Source organism: Pagrus major, chromosome 10 (assembly GCF_040436345.1).
Source record: "Pagrus major chromosome 10, Pma_NU_1.0".
NCBI classification, from domain to species: Eukaryota; Metazoa; Chordata; class Actinopteri; order Spariformes; family Sparidae; genus Pagrus; species Pagrus major.
Genome location: NC_133224.1, coordinates 7088696 through 7111593, shown reverse-complemented (window position 1 = coordinate 7111593; position 22898 = coordinate 7088696). Strand labels below are relative to the sequence as shown.

General features: G+C 37.1%; 1 protein-coding gene across 1 annotated transcript; it reads right to left on the bottom strand.

Moving 5' to 3' along the window:
- Nucleotides 1–1467: 1467 nt before the first annotated feature.
- LOC141004110 (uncharacterized) lies at nt 1468–17783 on the bottom strand. The gene is made up of 28 exons (XM_073475606.1): nt 17714–17783; nt 16665–16934; nt 15898–16161; nt 15492–15761; nt 15052–15354; nt 14516–14782; nt 13456–13698; nt 13244–13354; nt 13106–13121; nt 12939–13012; nt 12769–12819; nt 12591–12606; nt 12424–12497; nt 8254–8529; nt 7052–7321; nt 6238–6501; nt 5813–6088; nt 5379–5678; nt 4840–5109; nt 3616–3858; nt 3302–3312; nt 3164–3179; nt 2988–3061; nt 2818–2868; nt 2641–2656; nt 2474–2547; nt 1708–1758; nt 1468–1494 (listed from the first exon to the last, which is right to left on the bottom strand). Exons 1-28 carry the CDS (start codon nt 17781–17783, stop codon nt 1468–1470), a joined length of 4248 nt encoding a protein of 1415 aa, XP_073331707.1.
- Nucleotides 17784–22898: the final 5115 nt, after the last annotated feature.

Here is a 22898-nt window from a genome sequence, read left to right as displayed (position 1 = left end):
GGTTCATGAGGAGAAACTTAACAAACTTTGTGAAACAGCTACGACACAGTCTAAGTCATTGCTGCTTTCTTGTAAATTCGTCGTTTCATCATTTACACCAAATCTAATTAAGAATATGACATTTTCACAGTAAACATTTCAAATATAAACTGTGGTCCGTGGAGAAAGTCACCAGACTCCATTAAGAAAGCACTCAATTTTGGGACTTGTTGCGTTTAGAAGAACTGTATACACTTGGTCTACAACACATTCTTAACTATTTGTGCCTTCTTGTTAATTTGGCATTATACGTTATAGTGGTAAAAAATAATACGTCAAATAAAATCATGTAGTTACATTTAAACATAAAGAAAACTTCAGAGCAAACTTCTGTGGAGAGAAGAGAAACATCTGCAGCCGTCTTTATGATTTAATTCTGATGCTTCAAACAAATATCAATACATAAGAGAGAAAGCTGGAAGGTAAACAACATAAACAACTAGTTTCACTCTGAAGCTGCAGGAAACTTAGTCCAACCAGAACACAGTCAGATAATCAGAGCAGTCTATTTTTGAACCCCCCACTTATTTGAAGCAACTGTCATATAACATCAGCACAGTGGTATTACTGCTATCTGCCATTGCTATGTAACTACAAGTTATGTAAAAAATGTAAATAGATTTAGGCTTAGCTGTTGAATGCTGACCCCTACCGGCACAAGCACATAAAGTTCTGTTGGCTTCCAATGTCAAGGCATCATCTCTACATCATGTTGAGACACTAAGATAATTGACATGCAGTACAACATATGCCTGAATGGGCTTGACTCTAATACACATTATGAAGAGTGAGTAGTGACACAAATATGAAGAGACTTTTCAAACTGAAGTAACTACAGTTATATTCATTTTCCCCTCTAAATCTATGAGGAACACTGCTGACAGCTTATTGCTGGAACAAGTTTATTGATGCATAAAATGGTCAACCACCTTTTAAAAACATACATTTATATAAAACAAAACATAAAATATAGAGAATATCAAGCCATTTTTAAAATGACAGAAGAAAGCTTCTTTGTGTAACAGGATTTTTTCACATAAAATACATTAAATGTTATAAATGTTTAACTCTTTTTAATCAAAAACTACAAAAGATGCTGGCTTTAAAGTTGCACAATCACCTCTCAACGAGTGTCGACACATAATATTTGTTCTTTGCAACAACAAACAACAACAACAAAGGTGTCAGAACATACCGGACGTAAACAACAAAACATTTCAATTATTATATGTGATAATCTAAACTCTTTATACCAAATACAACAGAAGATTAAAACCATATGATACATTTATTTTAAATGACCTGCTATTAGATTCACTTTACCAAATACTGTTTGTTATTTGGACAGCACAGCTGCACACAGTGATCACATGAAAGCTGTGAAAGTACACAGATGTAGTTTTTCATGTTGTCGTCCGCTCCATTGGTTCAGTTGATACAGATTTCTTTATTGACCTGAAAGAAAAAGCAAAGTCAACAAAAAAGAGATTGAGGTTGATGTCAGGATTCTTTACAATCAATAAAATAATATGTTAATCCATCATTGGATTAATTTGAAATGTAAATATTTTTTTTACTTAAAGAATTGTTAATGAGCCATTTATTGTTAATTGTCCTATTTCAGTTTTTCTAACAGCTCCATGTTAAAAAAAAAGGTATAAACTGTACCATGTTCAGCTTCTTGGCGGCCTCTGATTGTGTCATAGACACAAACATCACCTACAGAGAAATGAAAATCAAGTCAAGGTTAATTTAATCACTTTAACTGTAAACAACAAATGAATCGTGTGAGACCTCAGATTGTTTTGATCATTTAAAATGTGTTTATAGAGTCAAAAAGACTGAGACCACGCAACAACTCTATTTTGCAACTGTTGTGGATGTAATAATATTTTTTATTGCAGATGATAATATCAGCTGAACAATTTGAGTTAAAAGTTGATTGTTTGAAGAATTCTGGTATTTCTTAACCCACCTCCAGTCTTTTGTCTTGCTTCACCAACTAAGAAGTGGTTTAGGAACGGCTAATCGTCCTCGAGAAAACTACAAGACAGCTTTCCTTTGACAGATTTCACCTGATTGGATTCTTGTGTGTGTCAAATTCTGTATCTGTGATGAAGTTGCTTTTCTATCTTTCAGGGAACGAAGCTTGATTTATTGATCTTCTGATGGTGTGGCCACTTTGGGTCTGTCTTTGGATACAACTGATCCAGTTTCTGTGAAGTGTTTTATAGTTTATATTGTTACATGCACTGCTCCTTTAGAAACCTTGAGTCTGGAAATGATTTGATGCTAAGACTCACACTTTCTTAGCACTTTCTGATTATTTCCAGGTTTACGTGACAATATTAGAGATTTTCAATGGCCTCAGACTTTTGGACCCCACTGTATAAATATGTAAGATTAGATTTATAATATTAGTTTAACTGCTTACCATGGAGGAGAGAGGAGTAATGATCATTCTCGTAGTCCCCACGATTTGCGTTGGCGCTCTCAGACTGGACTGGTCTACAACACATATCAGATACAATACATTTAAATAGGAACATAAACATGTGTTGATGTTATGTTCAAAATGAGATGAGAGAGTGTTGCACCTACCTGACAAAGACTGAATCTGTGAAAAAGACATTTGTTGTTAGATGTGTAACTCAGTCTAAAATATGTCATTCAGACAAATAAATATGCTCAAGGATTGTCAACAAGTCATTTACAGTTACATTAAATTGTCTCATATTTCTAACAGCTCCATGTTAAATAAAAAGGTATAAACTGTACCATGTTCAGCTTCTTGACGGCCTCTGATTGTTTCATAGAGACAAACATCACCTACAGAGAAATGAAAATCAAGCCAAGGTTAGTTTCCAATACTTATTAAACAAACTAAGATTTTTTTAGATTACTTAAAATATAATATGTAAAAAATAAAGATAAGTTTAACTGCTTACCATGGAGAAGAGCAGAGTAATGATCATTCTCGTAGTCCACACGATCTGCGTTGGCACTCTCAGACTGGACTGGTCTACAACACGTATCAGATACATTTAAATACATTTAAATAGGAACATAAACATGTGTTGATGTTATGTTCAAAATGAGATGAGAGAGAGAATGTTGCACCTACCTGACAAAGCATGAATCTGTGAAAAAGACATTTGTTGTTAGATGGTTGTTATACTGCTATTCTATCTCATGAGATCAGAGTATGTGTGTGTATTTGAATAATTAAACAACATCTAATAATAGAAGAAGAAGGTCTCACCCTTGGACGCTCTGTAGCGAAACAACACGAGCAGAGGAATAACAAGAACGAGTCCAGAAACCAGCCCAACAACCAACAGTACAGGAAATGGAGAGCTTTCAGGCCTGGACACTGCTGTAATGAATAGTAAATATTAACTATTAATGAATAAAACTGAATTAGTGCTTTAACCAGAGTCAACAGAAACCAACAGGAGAATGTGTCTGAAACTAAAACTACTTTGAAATTAGTTCAGTATTCAGCTAAACTTCTTTCTCACACAGAAACAGTTCACATATTAAAGAAAATGGAATAATTGTTTTAATCCTACTCACCCTGAACTGACATCCAGCTCTGTGCTGACTCTTGTCCTGAGTGTTGACACTTGTAGAATCCTTCATCTGACTTTGACACTGCAGAGATATTTAACTCCCATCTGGTGTCATTTTGAATCAGTTTCTCATTGTGATAGAAAAACACAATGGAGTCAAAAGTTTGGCTTCTTAATTTGCAGCTCAGACTAACAGAGTCTCCCTCAGTCACAGGACGGGCAGGACTCAGCAGGATCATATCTCCATCTGTTAAACAGTCAAAGAATACGAGGTTTCAGTCAGAGATCAGCTGGTCGAGGAACTTGAGAATGAGTGGATGTAGATAGATGAGAAAAGACACATACTGGGTTTTTCTTCTGCTTATTGCTCACTGATTTAACAGAGTGATCATAAAATCTGATGTTTTATCAAACACCTTGAGTCTCCTACTGTACAAGTCACCTTTTACCAAATAAACAACAGGTGTCAACAGGGTCCTACAAACCACACAGTGCTTTAAAGGTCCAGTGTGTAGGATTTAGGGGGATCTATTGGCAGAAATGGAAGATATAATATCCATAATGTTTAAATTAGTGCATCACCTGAATTAAGAATGTTATCTTTCACCTTAGAATGAGTCTTTTATTTGTACAGACAGCAGGTCCTCCTCCATTAAGTCTGCCATGTGACACCTCCATATTTCTACAGTAGATCACAATGAACAAAACAAACACTGGCTCTAGAGAGGACCTTCATGTTTTTATGTTTCTAGTTTTCTCCGACTCACTTGGAAACAAAGTGAGAAGAGGGGTATTCAGTTGGTTGAATGTGAAACCTCACTGCTAGAGGCCACTAAATCCTACACACTGGACCTTTAAACATGTTCACTGACATAAAAACTAAAGTACAGATGACCCATAAACCTACACAAACCTGCTGTATACTGCATCCAGTCCTCATCATAGTGAGGTGAAGCTGGCACTGCTAACGTGTAGTACAGGTTTAAAATCACAGTTTAAATGAATACTTAACTATTTTTATTAATTGAAAACAATTAATTACTTAAGACATCATTAAGCCAGCTAACGAGCAAAACTCTTAAAATGTCAGTGTACTTTTCTCAACACACAATGGACTGTTTATTTTAAATAATTATTAATGTATTTTAAATTAATATTATTTTTTTTCTCCAAATTAATTAATCAATTAATTGATATGTAAAAAAAGTGTAATGTTATAAAATCATACCCTGTATAGTGATGTTGACTGCGTTGCTGAACTCTCCTGATCCAGACTCACACCAGTACACTGCATCACTGTGCCTGTAGATGTCTATGTTGCATGTAGATCCAGTCATTGTCCTCCAGGTGGAGCAGTCTGACGGGTATCTGTCCTCAGCTGATAACCACTTCACTCTCCACTCAGTAGAGTTTCCCTCACAGCTCAGCGAGACAGAGTCAGAGGTGAAGTGTTGAGCTCTGTCAGGACTCACTGTGAGAGATGCTGATGAGTGAAAATCTGAAATACAACATGTGATAAGAGGTCAAACAGAGCACAGAGATCTTTAGATTATAAACTCCACAATTCAAATATTAATTTGCTTCATTTTTTTTCTTTTCTTAGGATTAGTACAAGTTTTGGTGAAATTATAATTTTTATCTTCATACACATTATTTCGATTATTATTATTGACAATTATTTGTCAACCTCCAAGTTAGTTACTGTATGTTCATTACATACAGAAAATAGATACACAGAGCTGATGATATAACATGAAACAAACTGACCTGCAGACCAGACAAACTTAGATTCACTGTAATCAGTGTACAACACTGGATCTTCTCTTCCAGCTCTGCACATATATCCTGCTGTGTGTGTCTGTCCATGAACAATGTAGGAATCCTGTTCAGTCCCACTGCTGCTGCCAGGTAGCAGCTCATAGTTGTAGGAGTTGTCTGATTGATCAGGAACAGTCTTATACCAGTAGAACCTCCATCCTGCAGATTGATCTTTAACACTGCAGCTCAGAGTTACTGAGGCTCCAGCACTCAGCCATGATGGAGACACAGTGAGGACAGGCCGGGGTTCTGTTGGAAAATGATTTTTCAGAATTAAAACATGTATTGATAGTGGATCAAATACATTCTGCACAATCAGTACACACTGAAGATTTACTTTAAAAATATATATAAACCAAACAGCCTTTTATGATGTGACTTACTGTCTGATACTGTCAGTTTGAAGGGATCACTCCAATCTGTTGAAGACTTTTCACTTTTCTTTCTGCCCTTACACCTGTAGTCTCCTCTGTGGGATTCAGTAGCAAACCATATTCTGTGTTCATTTTGATTTGTAGGTTTTTCTGAGCTGGTTGTTTTCCATTCATACTCCCACTCAGCGTCTCCTCCATCTTTGATCTCACATCTGAGAGTGATCGTCTCTCCTCTGTATATTTCAGACCAGTTTGGCTGCAGAGTCACAACAGCCTTGTTGTGAACTGTTCATGTTCAAGAATTCACAGTCAGGAAACAAAAATGACAAAGAGTTGAATCTACATCAAAACATAATGACTTAAGCGTTATCAATCAGTAACTGTGAATACAACAAATATTTTTATTCTGTCTAAAAAACAAATGTCAAACTCACCCTTTTTGCTGATAGTGATTAGATCACTGTACTCTGTGTAGTAAACTGGCTCTCCTCTTCCTCCTCTGCACCAGTAGACTCCTTCCTCTGAGACACTTCTTCGTCCAGCTGAGAGTTGAGTGGTCAGATGTTCAGAGGTTTTCTCTCCTCTGTACCAGAAGTATTTCCAACCAGATGATGGGTTCACAGAGCAGGTCAGGGTCACACTGCCCCCTACAGGAATGTCTCTGTCATCAGCCCTCAGTTCAGCCTTTGGTCTGTTTGCTGTTTGATTTAGAACAAAGACATAACATTGGACACTGGATCAATGATCCTAACACAGCTCACATTTGATGAGAGCAAGGTTACATCCCGAACAGGTTGTCGGTCTATCACAGGGTTAACACTTAATACAACCATTGACACTATCACTTACACTGCAGAGCCAATTAGGCGATTCAATAAAGTGACCCAACCACTGATTAAATTAACCGGTGAGTTGACTCAACCAAATGTCAAGTTGGCACCAAGAAGCTTCTGAGTGTGTGGTAACAGTGTAAAACTGCACCGTTGGTCCGTCCTAAAAGTAACTTGATAGTCTTTGTTCATTCTTGTACATTTCCCTGTTAGTGGTTATATCTCAAAAGATGCAGTAATCTGATTACTGGCTGCTTTTCAGTTATTTTGTTCCAATGCTAAAAGAAACTTAACTTATTTTTTCCTCCTCATTTAAGAGACTTCATTATTGTTGGAGAGAAATGTTTCCTGCTGTTTAATTTAGATTAATGAAAACATTAAAACATGACATTTTCAGTATGAATGACAGATAACTTACATGATACTGTCGGTTTGATGGCGTCGCTCCACTCTGTTGAGGAATATGAGTCTCTTCTTCCTTTACACCTGTGTTCTCCACTGTGAGCCTCAGTAGCACTGATAATCCTGGATTCATTGGGTGTTGGTGGTGTGTTCAAGTTGTCTGGTGACCATTCATACGTCCACTCAGTGTCTCCTCCATCTTTGATCTCACATCTGAGGGTGATCGTCTCACCACTGAATATCTGAGGCCAGTTGGGTTGAAGGGTCAAAGTGGCCCTGTTGGAAACTGTTGGCATAAAAATAAAATACACAGTATTCAAAATGATAGAGATTAAACATAATGAGTTTCTGCTATAATCCTTACATTAGTTATTTGGATGCAACATTTTCAAAAACGTTCACAAACAATTCAAGAGCTTTAGAAACTCCTCAAAGACCATAACAGTAGCAGCTGAAGGAATAAAAGAGCATACAGAGGGTAACAACAATTTCATGAAATATCAAATACTTGTAGCCCTCCATAGCAAGCATTTAGTACAGAGACTGTTTTCCTGAAGAACATTTTGATAATCCTCCTTTGTAAGTCTTGTGTCTAATGATTAGTTGATCTGCAGGCTGGAATTGAAATGTACAAAAACTGTTTTGATCAAAGTCAACTTCCTTTTATTTACCATTAGAAGTTTATACCACTTCAAATCTTGATAAAATAAACATGTTGTGATTTGGCAATAATAACATTTATGTGTGCCTTCAGGACAATATTTTCATCAATAAATCCAGAGACATTTCAACAATTTGTCCACTGATTTCCTTCTGAACAGGAGTTTCAAAAACGATCTTGAACCAGATACAAAAAGGGAGCTAAAAGAGGACAGATGTTGATTTGACACAATCATCAATCGCCGTGTCTTTTACCAGATTCCAGATATTTATGAGTAAAACTGAGCAGCATTAAAGAAGCGTCCTCAGCTCCTCGTCAGCATCTGTTCCCAAACTGAAGGAGGTCAACAAATAGCTCATCCTCTCCACAACGAAGGATGTAAAACATTTTTCTAAACTTTTCTTCAGAGAAGTAAGAGGTACTGGGCCGACATCATTGATTCATGAGGGTTTTTCTTTCTCCTATTACTAACAATCACTTTCCCTTCACACTGTGGACACTGTTTAAGAACATAAAGACTGTAGGTTGTTTATTCCATTAGAAAATACTAAACTCACCAGTTTCCTCGATGACGACTGCATCACTATCAGGTGTGATGACATATGGTTCTCTTCTCCATCCTCTGCAGGTGTATTTGCCTCCTTGTGAGATAACTCTGTTTGATTCTTCAACATTTTCAGTCTGAAGAGGAGTTTTTCCAGAAGAGTCTGACGTCTGTCTGAACCACTGATATTCAAAGCCAGCAGGATCCTCCACAGCACATGTCAGTGTCACACTGCCCCCCAGTGGTATGATTGTCCTGTCTGCTGTCAGTGTGACTGTACGTCTACCTGCTGTTTGGTTTAGAAAAACAATTCAACAAAGAAATTAAAGATATTTAGTGAGTGGTTTGGTGAAGGCACAGAAAAAGATTCACTTGTAGTTCAGCACTTGTTAGTAGTTGATTTGAGGAGTATGAATACTTCATGTAGAAATTACTGCACGACAAAACAAATCTTTACTGGATGAGGACAGTAAATGCAGCTGAAAGCTCATCAGAAGCTATTGAGTGTTTGTTAGTTGAATATTTTGTGACCTGTTCTTTGGATTCTTTCTGATTTTCTTTCTCTGACTGTTTTTAATAATAATTGAAGATGCAGGAACTAGGGGTGCTAAGGGGGCTCCAGCACCCCTTAAAGAGAGGCTATATTATATGATGAATTTACAAGAAGGCCTAAATATTCAAGAATTTGTCAGAAACAGCGAATCACAAAGTTTATAAAGTTTCTCCTGACTCAACAACTCACAAAATTGAGCAATCTTATAAGGGAGACTCGGGGATTTCCCCTCCCTCTTCGTCTTCTTGCTGTTGTTGAGTGTAGTTGATGTGGCCACTTTGACCTATAATATGTTGGTGTTCAAGTTTCATTCAAACTAATACAAAAGACATGAATGTCGCCCACCATTTACTGTGAAGTCATTACACAGACTGATTCCTCAGTACGGCCAACTGTGACTCACTTCCTGCATTTCTGTGTGGCAGCCATTGCAACATATCAGTAAGTGTTTATGTATGACCGGTGAATAAGTTTCAGGATTAAACTCAAAATGCATGTTATGCTGGCATGTGACTTTTTGTTTTATATTCTGACATGATTTAATATCATGTGTACTTGTTCTGATCGGTATCTTTTTTAGCTTGACTGAACCAAACTAGATTTCTCCCGAGGGGATCTTTGCTGTACCTCAACTTCTCTCCATGTCCAATAATTTGTAGCTTGTATCTTCCCAAACACTGGGCACTAATCTAGACATTAATTTATATTGAAATATGTCATTATGATACGTGGAAAAAAAGAAAAAGAAAAACAGGAAGTGATCAGGAGTGATACAGTAGATGATACAATATGAATCAATGACTAAATATATAAAAAGCAGAAGCAAAGACAGTTGGTCACCTTCAGCATGTCCGTAGAGGAGTGTATTCAGCACTAAAATAAAGATTAAAACTTGATTAGACAATAATCATAAGCATTTAAAATCCAGCTGGAGTTTCATCAGTGACAACAACTTCTTATCAATCAACAGCATCACACATTTCTGTGATGATATTCTACTGCAGCGCTACAGAAAGAGGAAACAAGTAAGAGAAACTCTTGAAGATGGAATACAGTATATAAAGTAAAATGACCCATAAATGAAATCACCAAAAAATATTCATTACATTATCTTAGACTATATACTGTACATAGATTTTGCAAAAGCCAAATCAGCAACAGAGCTCATGTGTAGAAAATGACCATGTTGATGAAAAACATGAGTCTGCCACTGAAAGTCACAGCATGAGAAAGTCAGAGATGTACTCACAGAACAACCCGAGCACATCGAGCAAAGTGTGCTCCATCCTCACATCCAGCAAAGACACTGTCGCTGTGTGTGTGGGAAAATGTTCTTTGCAGCAATAATAACGCAGCAAATAGAGAAGTTACTACACTTGTGGCTTTGACCACTGCATACTGTGACATGTTGCCACCTCCTCCACTGCAAAGATATATGAAATCATTTCTTGTACAAAGCTGACTGGTCCCTAACAATAAAAAATGACATCAAGAATCAGTCATTATAACACGTCCACGAAACATGAGACCATTACATCTAATCATATCATATACTAACATTTCATTGTGTTCATTTGTGCATGTTCTGTTGTTGTATGATTATACTGTGTAGGCCTGTACATCCTGTACGTGTGTGCTTTATACTCTCTAAACTGAATTTAATATAAAATGAGGTCAGAACTTTATTTGTTGGTCGATTTTCTTTCATCTGTTCCACAAAGAATACCTGAAGTACAAACGTGTTGTTGCCGTCTTATCGCTCTAAGAGTCATAACAATTGGGGTGATGTAATAGTTTAGAACATAAGAGGGCACTTGGACATGGTAATGATACAATGATAATGATATATGTATAATACATGTCAAGGAAGTAATATGTAACATTTCTACATTAAAATGTCTAAAATGACCAAACCTTTTTCATATACTTTGTTGAGTTTTGTGCTAATATTATCTAAAATGTTTTTAAAAAATGTAAACTGAAGTAACTACAGTTATATTCCTTTTTTCCCCTCTAAATCTATGAGGAACACTGCTGACAGCTTATTGCTGGAAAAAGTTTATTGATGCAAAAAATGGTCAATGACCTTTTAAAAATATACATTTATATAAAACAAAACATAAAATATAGAGAATATCAAGCTATTTTTAAAATGACAGAAAAAAGCTTGTTTGTGTAACAGGATTTTTTCCCCCACATCAAATACATTAAATGATATAAATGTTTAACTCTTTTTAATCAAAAACTACAAAAGATGCTGACTTTAAAGTTGCACAATCACCTCGTACCGAGTGTCGACACATAATATTTGTTCTTTGCAACAACAAACAACAAGAACAAAGGTGTCAGAACATACCGGACGTAAACAACAAAACATTTCAAGTATTAAATGCGATAATCTAAACACTTTATACCAAATACAACAGAAGATTAAAACCATATGATACATTCATTTTAAATGACCTGCTATTAGATTCACTTTACCAAATACTGTTTGTTATTTGGACAGCACAGCTGCACACAGTGATCACATAAAAGCTGTGAAAGTACACAGATGTAGTTTTTCATGTTGTCGTCCGTTCCATTGGTTCAGTTGATACAGATTTCTTTATTGACCTGAAAGAAAAAGCAAAGTCAACAAAAAGAGATTGAGGTTGATGTCAGGATTAAAAATGCTTTGTGACATTTTACTCTGTCCTCTGTCTCCCCCTCTCTCTTCCCCCTCACTCCCTCTCTCTTTCCTTCCCTTTACTTCTCTTCCCCTCTCTCTTTCTCTCCCCTCTCTCTCCCACTCTCAATCCATCCCCCTCTTTCTTTCCCTCCCCCTCTCTCTCCCCCCTCTCTGACATCTTCTAACAGCTCCATGTTAAATAAAAAGGTATAAACTGTACCATGTTCAGCTTCTTGACGGCCTCTGATTGTGTCATAGAGACAAACATCGCCTACAGAGAAATGAAAATCAAGTCAAGGTTAATTTAATCACTTTAACTGTAAACAACAAATGAATCATGTGAGACCTCAGATTGTTTTGATCATTTAAAATGTGTTTATAGAGTCAAAAAGACTGAGACCACGCAATAACTCTATTTTGCATTTTTTTTTCAATGTAATAATATTTTTTAATAATAATAATATCAGCTGAACAATTTGAGTTAAAAGTTGATTGTTTGAAGAATTCTGGTATTTCTTAACCCACCTCCAGTCTTTTGTCTTGCTTCACCAACTAAGAAGTGGTTTAGGAACGGCTAATCATCCTCCAGACAACTACAAGACAGCTTTCCTTTGACAGACTTCACCTGATTGGATTCTTGTGTGTGTATTTATCAAATTCTGTATCTGTGATGAAGTTGCTTTTCTATCTTTCAGGGAACAAACTTGATTTATTGATCTTTGGATACAACTGATCCAGTTTCTGTGAAGTGTTTTACAGTTTATATTGTTACATGCAATGCCCCTTTAGAAACCTTGAGTCTGGAAATGATTTGATGCTAAGACTCACACTTTCTTAGCATTTTCTGATTATTTCCAGGTTTACGTGACAATATCAGAGATTTTCAATGGTCTCAGACTTGTGGACCCCACTGTATAAATATGTAAGATTAGATTTATAATATTAGTTTAACTGCTTACCATGGAGGAGAGAGGAGTAATGATCATTCTCGTAGTCCTCACGATTTGCGTTGGCGCTCTCAGACTGGACTGGTCTACAACACATATCAGATACAATACATTTAAATAGGAACATAAACATGTGTTGATGTTATGTTCAAAATGAGATGAGAGAGTGTTGCACCTACCTGACAAAGCATGAATCTGTGAAAAAGACATTAGTTTTTAAATGTGTAACTCAGTCTAAAATATGTTATTTCAGACAAATAAATATGCTCAAGGATTGTCAATAAGTCATTTACAGTTAAATTAAATTGTCTCATATTTCTAACAGCTCCATGTTAAATAAAAAGGTATAAACTGTACCATGTTCAGCTTCTTGACGGCCTCTGATTGTTTCATAGAGACACACATCACCTACAGGGAAATGAAAATCATGCCAAGGTTAGTTTCCAATACTTATTAAACAAACTAAGATTTTTTTAGATTACTTAAAATATAATATGTAAAAAATAAAGATAAGTTTAACTGCTTACCATGGAGAAGAGCAGAGTAATGATCATTCTCGTAGTCCACACGATCTGCGTCGGCGCTCTCAGACTGGACTGGTCTACAACACATATCAGATACAATACATTTAAATAGGAACATAAACATGTGTTGATGTTATGTTCAAAATGAGATGAGAGAGTGTTGCACCTACCTGACAAAGCATGAATCTGTGAAAAAGACATTTGTTGTTAGATGGTTGTTATACTGCTATTCTATCTCATGAGATCAGAGTATGTGTGTGTATTTGAATAATTAAAAAACATCTAATAATAGAAGAAGAAGGTCTCACCCTTGGACGCTCTGTAGCGAAACAACACGAGCAGAGGAATAACAAGAACGAGTCCACAAACCAGCCCAACAACCAACAGTACAGGAAATGGAGAGCTATCAGGCCTGGACACTGTTGTAATAAATAGGAACAGAATTCTTCTAAATTTCTTTCTCACACAGAAACAGTTCACATATAAAAGAAAATGCAGCAATTGTTTTAATCCTACTCACCCTGAACTGACATCCAGCTCTGTGCTGACTCTCGTCCTGAGTGTTGACACTTGTAGAATCCTTCATCTGACTTTGACACTGCAGAGATATTTAACTCCCATCTGGTGTCATTTTGAATCAGTTTCTCATTCTGATAGAAAAACACAGTGGAGCCAAAAGTTCGGCTTCTTAATTTGCAGCTCAGACTAACAGACTCTCCCTCAGTCACAGGACGGGCAGGACTCAGCAGGATAATATTTTTATCTGTTAAACAGTCAAAGAATACGAGGTTTCAGTCAGAGATCAGCTGGTCGAGGAACTTGAGAATGAGTTTGCGTACAATGATGTGAATAGATCACCCACATATTTATCTTACATAATAAAATCTGACATTTGATCTTGTGTAGATACCATATGAATGAGTTTTATGACTTTTTCAACAAATATATAAATATAAATATAATATTCACAGTTGTTTAAATGAAAACCAAATAAGTGTGAAGTTGGTGCAGAGCTGAGTTTTCTGGTGTGCAGATAGCCGTTCATTCAATATAGATTTTTTAGCATTGCCTGTGTTTGACCAGTACCCAATTGAATTATACTGCTGTGCAGAGGACTAATGATTTTCAACCCGACTGCACAGTAGTTTTTGGATAATAATCTTGTCACAGACAGCTCCATGAATCAATCGTATAAATATAAACCTTTTTGTTTGTTTTGTTAAAAATATTACTTTGAAAGATAGGAGACATTTTTTCAAAGGTTTTGGTGTAACTTGTTTTGTGTGCTCAGATGCTGCTGAATGTGGATAGTGTCTACAAATGACAAAAAATAAGATTGAATCATTATAATGAAGCTGAACCTATTTAAGTCAATCTACAGTGAGTAGAAAACATTATTTCGATCAATCCTGGTCACCTATAGTTACTGAAGATAACATATAGTAAAGGACTGGACTAACTCTTAAAATGCCAGTGTACTGTACTCCTCAGTGTGAACAACATCTAATATATGTTGAAATACCTAACGGGATGTGCAAAATAATTTATCAAAAGAAAAAACAAATATAATGAAATCATACACTGTATAGAGATGTTGACTGCATTGCTGAACTCTCCTGATGCAGACTCACACCAGTACACTGCATCACTGTGCCTGTAAGTGTTTAGTTTGCATGTTGATCCATACATTGTCCCCCAGTCAGAGCAGTATGACAGGTCGCGGCCCTCAATTAACCTCTTCACTCTCCACTTAGTAGAGTTTCCCTCACAGCTCAGTGAGACAGAGTCATAGGTGAAGTGTTGAGCTCTGTCAGGACTCACTGTGAGAGACGCTGATGAGTGAAAATCTGAAAAACAACATGTGATAAGAGGTCAAACAGAGCACAGAGATCTTCAGATTATAAACTCCACAATTCAAATATTCATTTGCTTTATTTTTTTTCTTTTCTTAGGATTAGTACAAGTTTTGGTGAAATTATAATTTTTATCTTTATACACATTATTATGGTTATTATTATTGACAATTATTTGTCAACCTCCAAGTTAGTTACTTTATTTTCATTACATACAGAAAATAGATACACAGAGCTGATGATATAACATGAAACAAACTGACCTGCAGACCAGACAAACTTAGGTTTACTGTAATCAGTGTACAACACTGGATCTCCTCTTCCAGCTCTGCACACATATCCTGCTGTGTGTGTCTGTCCATGAACAATGTAGGAATCCTGTTCAGTCCCACTGCTGCTGCCAGGTAGCAGCTCATAGCTGTAGGAGTTGTTTGCTTGATCAGGAACAGTCTTATACCAGTAGAACCTCCATCCTGCAGATTGATCTTTAACACTGCAGGTCAGAGTTACTGAGGCTCCAGCACTCAGCCATGATGGAGACACAGTGAGGACAGGCCGGGGTGGTGCTGGAAAATGATTTTTTGAAATGAAAACATGTATTAATAATAAATCAAATACAAGCTGCACAATCAGTACATACAAACCTGAGGATATGCATTTATAATATATATAAACCAAAACAGCCTTTTATGATGTGACTTACTGTCTGATACTGTCAGTTTGAAGGGATCACTCCAATCTGTTGAGGACTTTTCACTTTTGTTTCTGCCCTTACACCTGTAGTCTCCACTGTGGGATTCAGTCTTAAATATAAGTTCTTTTTTACTTGAAGGTTTTTCTGAGCTGGTCGTTTTCCATTCATACTCCCACTCAGTGTCTCCTCCATCTTTGATCTCACATCTGAGAGTGATCGTCTCTCCTCTGTATATTTCAGACCAGTTTGGCTGCAGAGTCACAACAGCCTTGTTGTGAACTGTTCATGTTCAAGAATTCACAGTGAGGAAACAAAAATGACAAAGAGTTAAATCTTCATCAAACATACAATGTTTTTCAATCAATAAATAAAACATATATTTTTATTCTGTCTAAAAAACAAATGTTAAACTCACCCTTTTTGTTGATAGTGATTGGATCACTGTACTCTGTGTAGTAAACTGGCTCTCCTCTTCCTCCTCTGCACCAGTAGACTCCTTCCTCTGAGACTCTGATTTGTCCAGCTGAGAGTTGAGTGGTCAGATGTTCAGATGTTTTCTCTCCTCTGTACCAGAAGTATTTCCAACCAGCTGATGGGTTCACAGAGCAGGTCAGGGTGACACTGCCCCCTACAGGAATATCTCTGTCATCAGCCCTCAGTTCAGCCTTTGGTCTGTTTGCTGTTTGATTTAGAACAAAGACATAAACAAGGAAATTAATGTCACTGGGATTTAGTTCAGATTGACCAGTGTAACCCTCACGGGTAAGAAATACTTGAATGTTCAGACTAAAACTTAGTTGTACAGAGCACCTCTGTTGCATGTCACACCCCTCTGTCTTTTTCTGTGTCCTGTCTGTATCTCTACTATCACCATCCAGGAAAACAATTCACAGAATTTGCAACAAACAAACTGAATTTTGCAGCACCGTTGGCCCATCCTATAAGTTACTTGATAGTCTTTGTTCATTCCTGTACATTTGCCTGTTAGTGGTTATATTTCAAAAGATGCAGTACTCTGATTACTGGCTGCTTTTCAGTTATTTTGTTCCAATGCTAAAAGAATTTCCTCCTCATTTAAGAGACTTCATTATTGTTGGAGAGAAATGTTTCCTGCTGTTTAATTTAGATTAATGAAAACAAAACATAAAATTTTCAGTATGAATGACAGATAGTCCAACTTACATGATACTGTCAATTCGATGGCGTCACTCCACTCTGTTGAGGAATATGAGTCTCTTCTTCCTTTACACCTGTGTTCTCCACTGTGAGCCTCAGTAGCACTGATAATCCTGTATTCATTGTGTGTTGGTGGTGTGTTCAAGTTGTCTGGTGACCATTCATACATCCACTCAGTGTTTCCTCCATCTTTGATATCACATCTGAGGGTGATTGTCTCACCACTGAATATCTGAGGCCAGTTGGGTTGAAGGGTCAAAGTGGTCCTGTTGGAAACTGTTGACATAAAAATAAAATACACAGGATTCAAAATGATAGAGATTAAACATAATGAGTTTCTGCTATAATACGGGGAGGCCAGGATATTACCACTGGCCTCCCTTCTATTTTTCAGGTCCCGGTCTCGGATCACTCTTGTGTCTTTTTTAACCTTCTCACGCATGCACAGACTATTCGCTCTGAATCTAACCCTCATTCTTTTCGTTTCATTAACAACCATATTAAGTCCCTTCTAGCTGATCATTTGCCCGATAAACTTGAGTCACTTTCCAACACGTCCATGTCTGTCAACAACCTTACAGATGGCCTAAACAGTGCACTGTCAGAATCGCTTGAGTCCTTTGCTCCTCTCAGAACTAGTAGAGGCACTCGAACTAAATCTGCACCTTGGTTCTCCGACCTCACTCGCTCTTTAAAACGGGCTTGTCGTAAACTTGAAGACAGATGGCGCACCTGTAAATCAGAGTCCTCTCGCCTTGCCTGAACTCTTAGCTTTAAACATTACAAACATGCACTTTCTGCTGCCAGATCTTCTTATTTCTCCAATTTGATCGAAACCAATAAGAACAATCATCGGGTCCTGTTTAATACTGTGGCCAGGCTTACACACTCTTCACCGGTTCTGAGCTCTTCTTTCACAGCTAATGATTTTCTAGATTTTTTCACTGATAAAATCTCCCAAATAAGGAACAATATCATTAGCCAACAGCTCTCTAGCACCGTGTCCAGCCAGTGCTCTGTGTCCTGGTCCACGAGCTCACTCTCTCAGTTCAAACCCATTTCTGCTGAGGCCTTGGCCTCAATGGTTGCCGCCTCAAAGCCAACAACGTGTTCACTAGATCCCATCCCTTCTGACCTCCTTAAGGAACTCCTTCCTATTCTGAATGCCCCTATACGTGCCATCTTGAACACTTCCCTCTCTGAGGGGTGTGTCCCCTTAACCTATAAATCTGCTATCATTAAACCACTCCTCAAGAAACCCAATAGCGATCCACTGGTTCTTGCCAATTATCGACCTGTCTCCACTCTCCCTTTCTTATCTAAAATACTTGAGAGAATTGTTGCTGATCAACTGACTGTCCACCTTTCTACCAATAATCTCTTTGACAATTTTCAGTCTGGTTTCCGCTCCTGCCACTCTACTGAGACTGCCCTAACTAGAGTAGTTAATGACCTACTTGTCACTGCTGACTCTGGATCAGCCTCCGTACTTTTAATTCTTGACTTAAGTTCGGCCTTCGATACCGTAGATCATTGTGTGCTTCTACACCGACTGGAGCATTACGTTGGTATTCACGGGCTGGCGCTCTCATGGTTCCAGTCCTACTTATCTAGTAGAACCCAATGTGTTAGTTTCAATAACTCTTTGTCAGAATGTTCTACAGTTACCACTGGTGTGCCCCAGGGGTCTGTCCTGGGGCCTCTGCTGTTTTGTATTTACATGCTCCCTCTGGGTAGGATAATTGCCGAATATGGTATACAGTTCCATTTCTATGCTGATGACACACAGCTATACATCCCACTACAGCCTAATGACCCCTCTCAAATACAAAATCTGGAAACATGTGTAAGCCGAATCAAGATCTGGATGAGTCAAAACTTTCTCATGCTTAATACTGCTAAGACTGATTTGCTGGTGATTAAGCCTAATAACTACAAGTACTTCTCTGACAGTCTTTGTCTTAATATTGATGGTTGTTCAATCTCTGAAAGCACGCACATTAGAAACTCATCAGAAGCTAGTGAGTGTTTGTTCGTTGAATATTTTGTGACCTGTTCTTTGGATTCTTTCTGATTTTCTTTCTCTGACTGTTTTTAATAATAATTAAAAATGCAGGAACTAGGGGTGCTAAGGGGGCTCCAGCACCCCTTAAAGAGAGGCTATATTATATGATGAATTTACAAGAAGGCCTAAATAGTCAAGAATTTGTCAGAAACAGCGAATCACAAAGTTTATAAAGTTTCTCCTGACTCAACAACTCACAAAATTGAGCAATCTTATAAGGGAGACTGGGGGGTTTCCCCTCCCTCTTCGTCTTCTTGCTGTTGTTGAGTGTAGTTGATGTGGCCACTTTGACCTATAATATGTTGGTGTTCAAGTTTTCATTCAAACTAATACAAGACATGAATGTCGCCCACCATTTACTCTGAAGTCATTACACAGACTGATTCCTCAGTACGGCCAACTGTGACTCACTTCCTGCATCTCTGTGTGGCAGCCATTGCAACATATCAGTAAGTGTTTATGTATGACCAGTGAATAAGTTTCAGGATTAAACTCAAGATGCATGTTGTGCTGGCATGTGACTTCTTGTTTTCTCTTCTGCCATGATTTAATATCACGTGTACTTGTTCTGTTCGGTATCTTTTTTAGCTTGACTGAACCAAACTAGATTTCTCCCGAGGGGATCTTTGCTGTACCTCAACTTCTCTCCATGTCCAATAATTTGTAGCTTGTATCTTCCCAAACACTGGGCACTAATCTAGACATTAATTTATATTGAAACATGTCATTATGATACGTGGAAAAAAAGAAAAAGAAAAACAGGAAGTGATCAGGAGTGATACAGTAGATGATACGGTATGAATCAATGACTAAATATATAAAAAGCAGAAGCAAAGACAGTTGGTCACCTTCAGCATGTCCGTAGAGGAGTGTATTCAGCACTAAAATAAAGATTAAAACTTGATTAGACAATAATCATAAGCATTTAAAATCCAGCTGGAGTTTCATCAGTGACAACAACTTCTTATCAATCAACAGCATCACACATTTCTGTGATGATATTCTACTGCAGAGCTACAGAGAGAGGAAACAAGTAAGAGAAACTCTTGAAGATGGAATACAGTATATAAAGTAAAATGACCCATAAATGAAATCACAAAAACTATTCATTACATTATCTTAGACTATATACTGTACATAGATTGTGCAAAAGTCAAATCAGCAACAGAGATCATGTGTACAAAATGACCATGTTGATGAAAAACATGAGTCTGCCACTGAAAGTCACAGCATGAGAAAGTCAGAGATGTACTCACAGAAAAACCCGAGCACATCGAGCAAAGTGCGCTCCATCCTCACGTCCAGCAAAGACACTGTCGCTTTGTGTGTGGGAAAATGTTCTTTGCAGCAATAAAAATGCAGCAAATAGAGAAGTTACTACACTTGTGACTTTGACCGCTGCATACTGTGACATGTTGCCACCTCCTCCACTGCAGAGATATATGAAATCATTTCTTGTACAAAGCTGACTGGTCCCTAACAATAAAAAATGACATCAAGAATCAGTCATTATAACACGTCCACGAAACATGAGACCATTACATCTAATCATATCATATACTAACATTTCATTGTGTTCATTTGTGCATGTTCTGTTGTTGTATGATTATACTGTGTAGGCCTGTACATCCTGTACGTGTGTGCTTCATACTCTCTAAACTGAATTTAATATAAAATGAGGTCAGAACTTTATTTGGTGGTCGATTTTCTTTCATCTGTTCAACAAAGAATACCTGAAGTACAAACGTGTTGTTGCCTTCTTATCGCTCTAAGAGTCATAACAATTGGGGTGATGTAATAGTTTAGGAGAGGGCACTTAGAAATGGTAATGATTCAATGATAATGATATATGTATAATACATGTCAAGTCATTTTTAAAAAATGTAAACTGAAGTAACTACAGTTATATTCCTTTTTCCCCCTCTAAATCTATGAGGAACACTGCTGACAGCTTATTGCTGGAAAAAGTTTATTGATGCAAAAAATGGTCAACGACCTTTTAAAAATATACATTTATATAAAAGAAAACATAAAATATAGAGAACATCAAGCTATTTTTAAAATGACAGAAAAAAGCTTGTTTGTGTAACAGGATTTTTTTTTTTCACATAAAATACATTAAATGATATAAATGTTTAACTCTTTTTAATCAAAAACTACAAAAGATGCTGACTTTAAAGTTGCACAATCACCTCGTACCGAGTGTCGACACATAATATTTGTTCTTTGCAACAACAAACAACAACAACAAAGGTGTCAGAACATACCGGACGTAAACAACAAAACATTTCAATTATTAAATGCGATAATCTAAACTCTTTATACCAAATACAACAGAAGATTAAAACCATATGATACATTCATTTTAAATGACCTGCTGTTAGATTCACTTTACCAAATACTGTTTGTTATTTGGACAGCACAGCTGCACACAGTGATCACATGAAAGCTGTGAAAGTACACAGATGTAGTTTTTCATGTTGTCGTCCGTTCCATTGGTTCAGTTGATACAGATTTCTTTATTGACCTGAAAGAAAAAGCAAAGTCAACAAAAAGAGATTGAGGTTGATGTCAGGATTAAAAATGCTTTGTGACATTTTACTCTGTCCTCTCTCTCTCTCTCCCCCTCTCTCTTCTCCCCTCCCCCCTTTCTCTCCCCTTATCTCTGCCTCCCCCTCACTCCCTCTCTCTTTCCTTCCCTTCTCTCCCCATATTTCTCTTCCACTCTCTCCCCATCTCTCGCTTTCTCCCTCCCCCTACTCTCCCTCCCCCTCTCTTTCTCTCCCCTCTCTCTTTCTCTCCCTCTCCCCCTATTTCTCTTCCACTCTCTCCCCCCTATTCATCTCACCCTGTTTCCCCTCTTTCTTTCCCTCCCCCTCTCTCTCCCCCCTCTCTGACATCTTCTAACAGCTCCATGTTAAATAAAAAGGTATAAACTGTACCATGTTCAGCTTCTTGACGGCCTCTGATTGTGTCATAGACACAAACATCACCTACAGAGAAATGAAAATCAAGTCAAGGTTAATTTAATCACTTTAACTGTAAACAACAAATGAATCATGTGAGACCTCAGATTGTTTTGATCATTTAAAATGTGTTTATAGAGTCAAAAAGACTGAGACCACGCAACAACTCTATTTTGCATTTGTTTTGTATATAATAATATTTTTTATTGCAGATGATAATATCAGCTGAACAATTTGAGTTAAAAGTTGATTCTTTGAAGAATTCTGGTATTTCTTAACCCACCTCCAGTCTTTTGCTTCACCAACTAAGAAGTGGTTTAGGAATGGCTAATCGTCCTCCAGACAACTACAAGACAGCTTTCCTTTGACAGATTTCACCTGATTGGATTCTTGTGTGTGTATTTTTCAAATTCTGAATCTGTGATGAAGTTGCTTTTCTATCTTTCAGAGAACAAACTTGATTTATTGATCTTCTGATGGTGTGGCCACTTTGAGTCTGTCTGATCGTGCTTTGGATACAACTGATCCAGATTCTGTGAAGTGAAGACTTACACTTTCTTAGCACTTTCTGATTATTTCCTGGTTTACGTGACAATATCAGAGAATTTCAATGGTCTCAGACTTTTGGACCCCACTGTATAAATATGTAAGATTAGATTTATAATATTAGTTTAACTGCTTACCATGGAGAAGAGAGGAGTAATGATCATTCTCGTAGTCCTCACGATTTGCGTTGGCGCTCTCCGGCTGGACTGGTCTACAACACGTATCAGATACAATACATTTAAATAGGAACATAAACATGTGTTGATGTTATGTTCAAAATGAGATGAGAGAGTGTTGCACCTACCTGACAAAGCATGAATCTGTGAAAAAGACATTTGTTGTTAGATGTGTAACTCAGTCTAAAATATGTCATTTCAGACAAATAAATATGCTCAAGGATTGTCAACAAGTCATTTACAGTTACATTAAATTGTCTCATATTTCTAACAGCTCCATGTTAAATAAAAAGGTATAAACTGTACCATGTTCAGCTTCTTGACGGCCTCTGATTGTTTCATAGAGACAAACATCACCTACAGAGAAATAAATATCAAGCCAAGGTTAGTTTCCAATACTTATTAAACAAACTAAGATTTTTTTAGATTACTTAAAATATAATATGTAAAAAATAAAGATTAGTTTAACTGCTTACCATGGAGAAGA

Bases quoted from the DNA above. Each gene is read 5' to 3' on its own strand.
- LOC141004110 (XM_073475606.1), bottom strand. From the start codon at position 17,783: ATGGGATCTAGTGAACACGTTGTTGGCTTTGAGGCGGCAACCATTGAG. The intron at 8,530-12,423 runs GTAAGCAGTTAA...TAAACCAAACAG, and splicing joins TTACTCCTCTCTCCTCCATG to CAGGTAGACGTACAGTCACA. The intron at 7,322-8,253 runs GTGAGTTTAGTA...TTATGCCAACAG, and splicing joins AGTCGTCATCGAGGAAACTG to TTTCCAACAGGGCCACTTTG.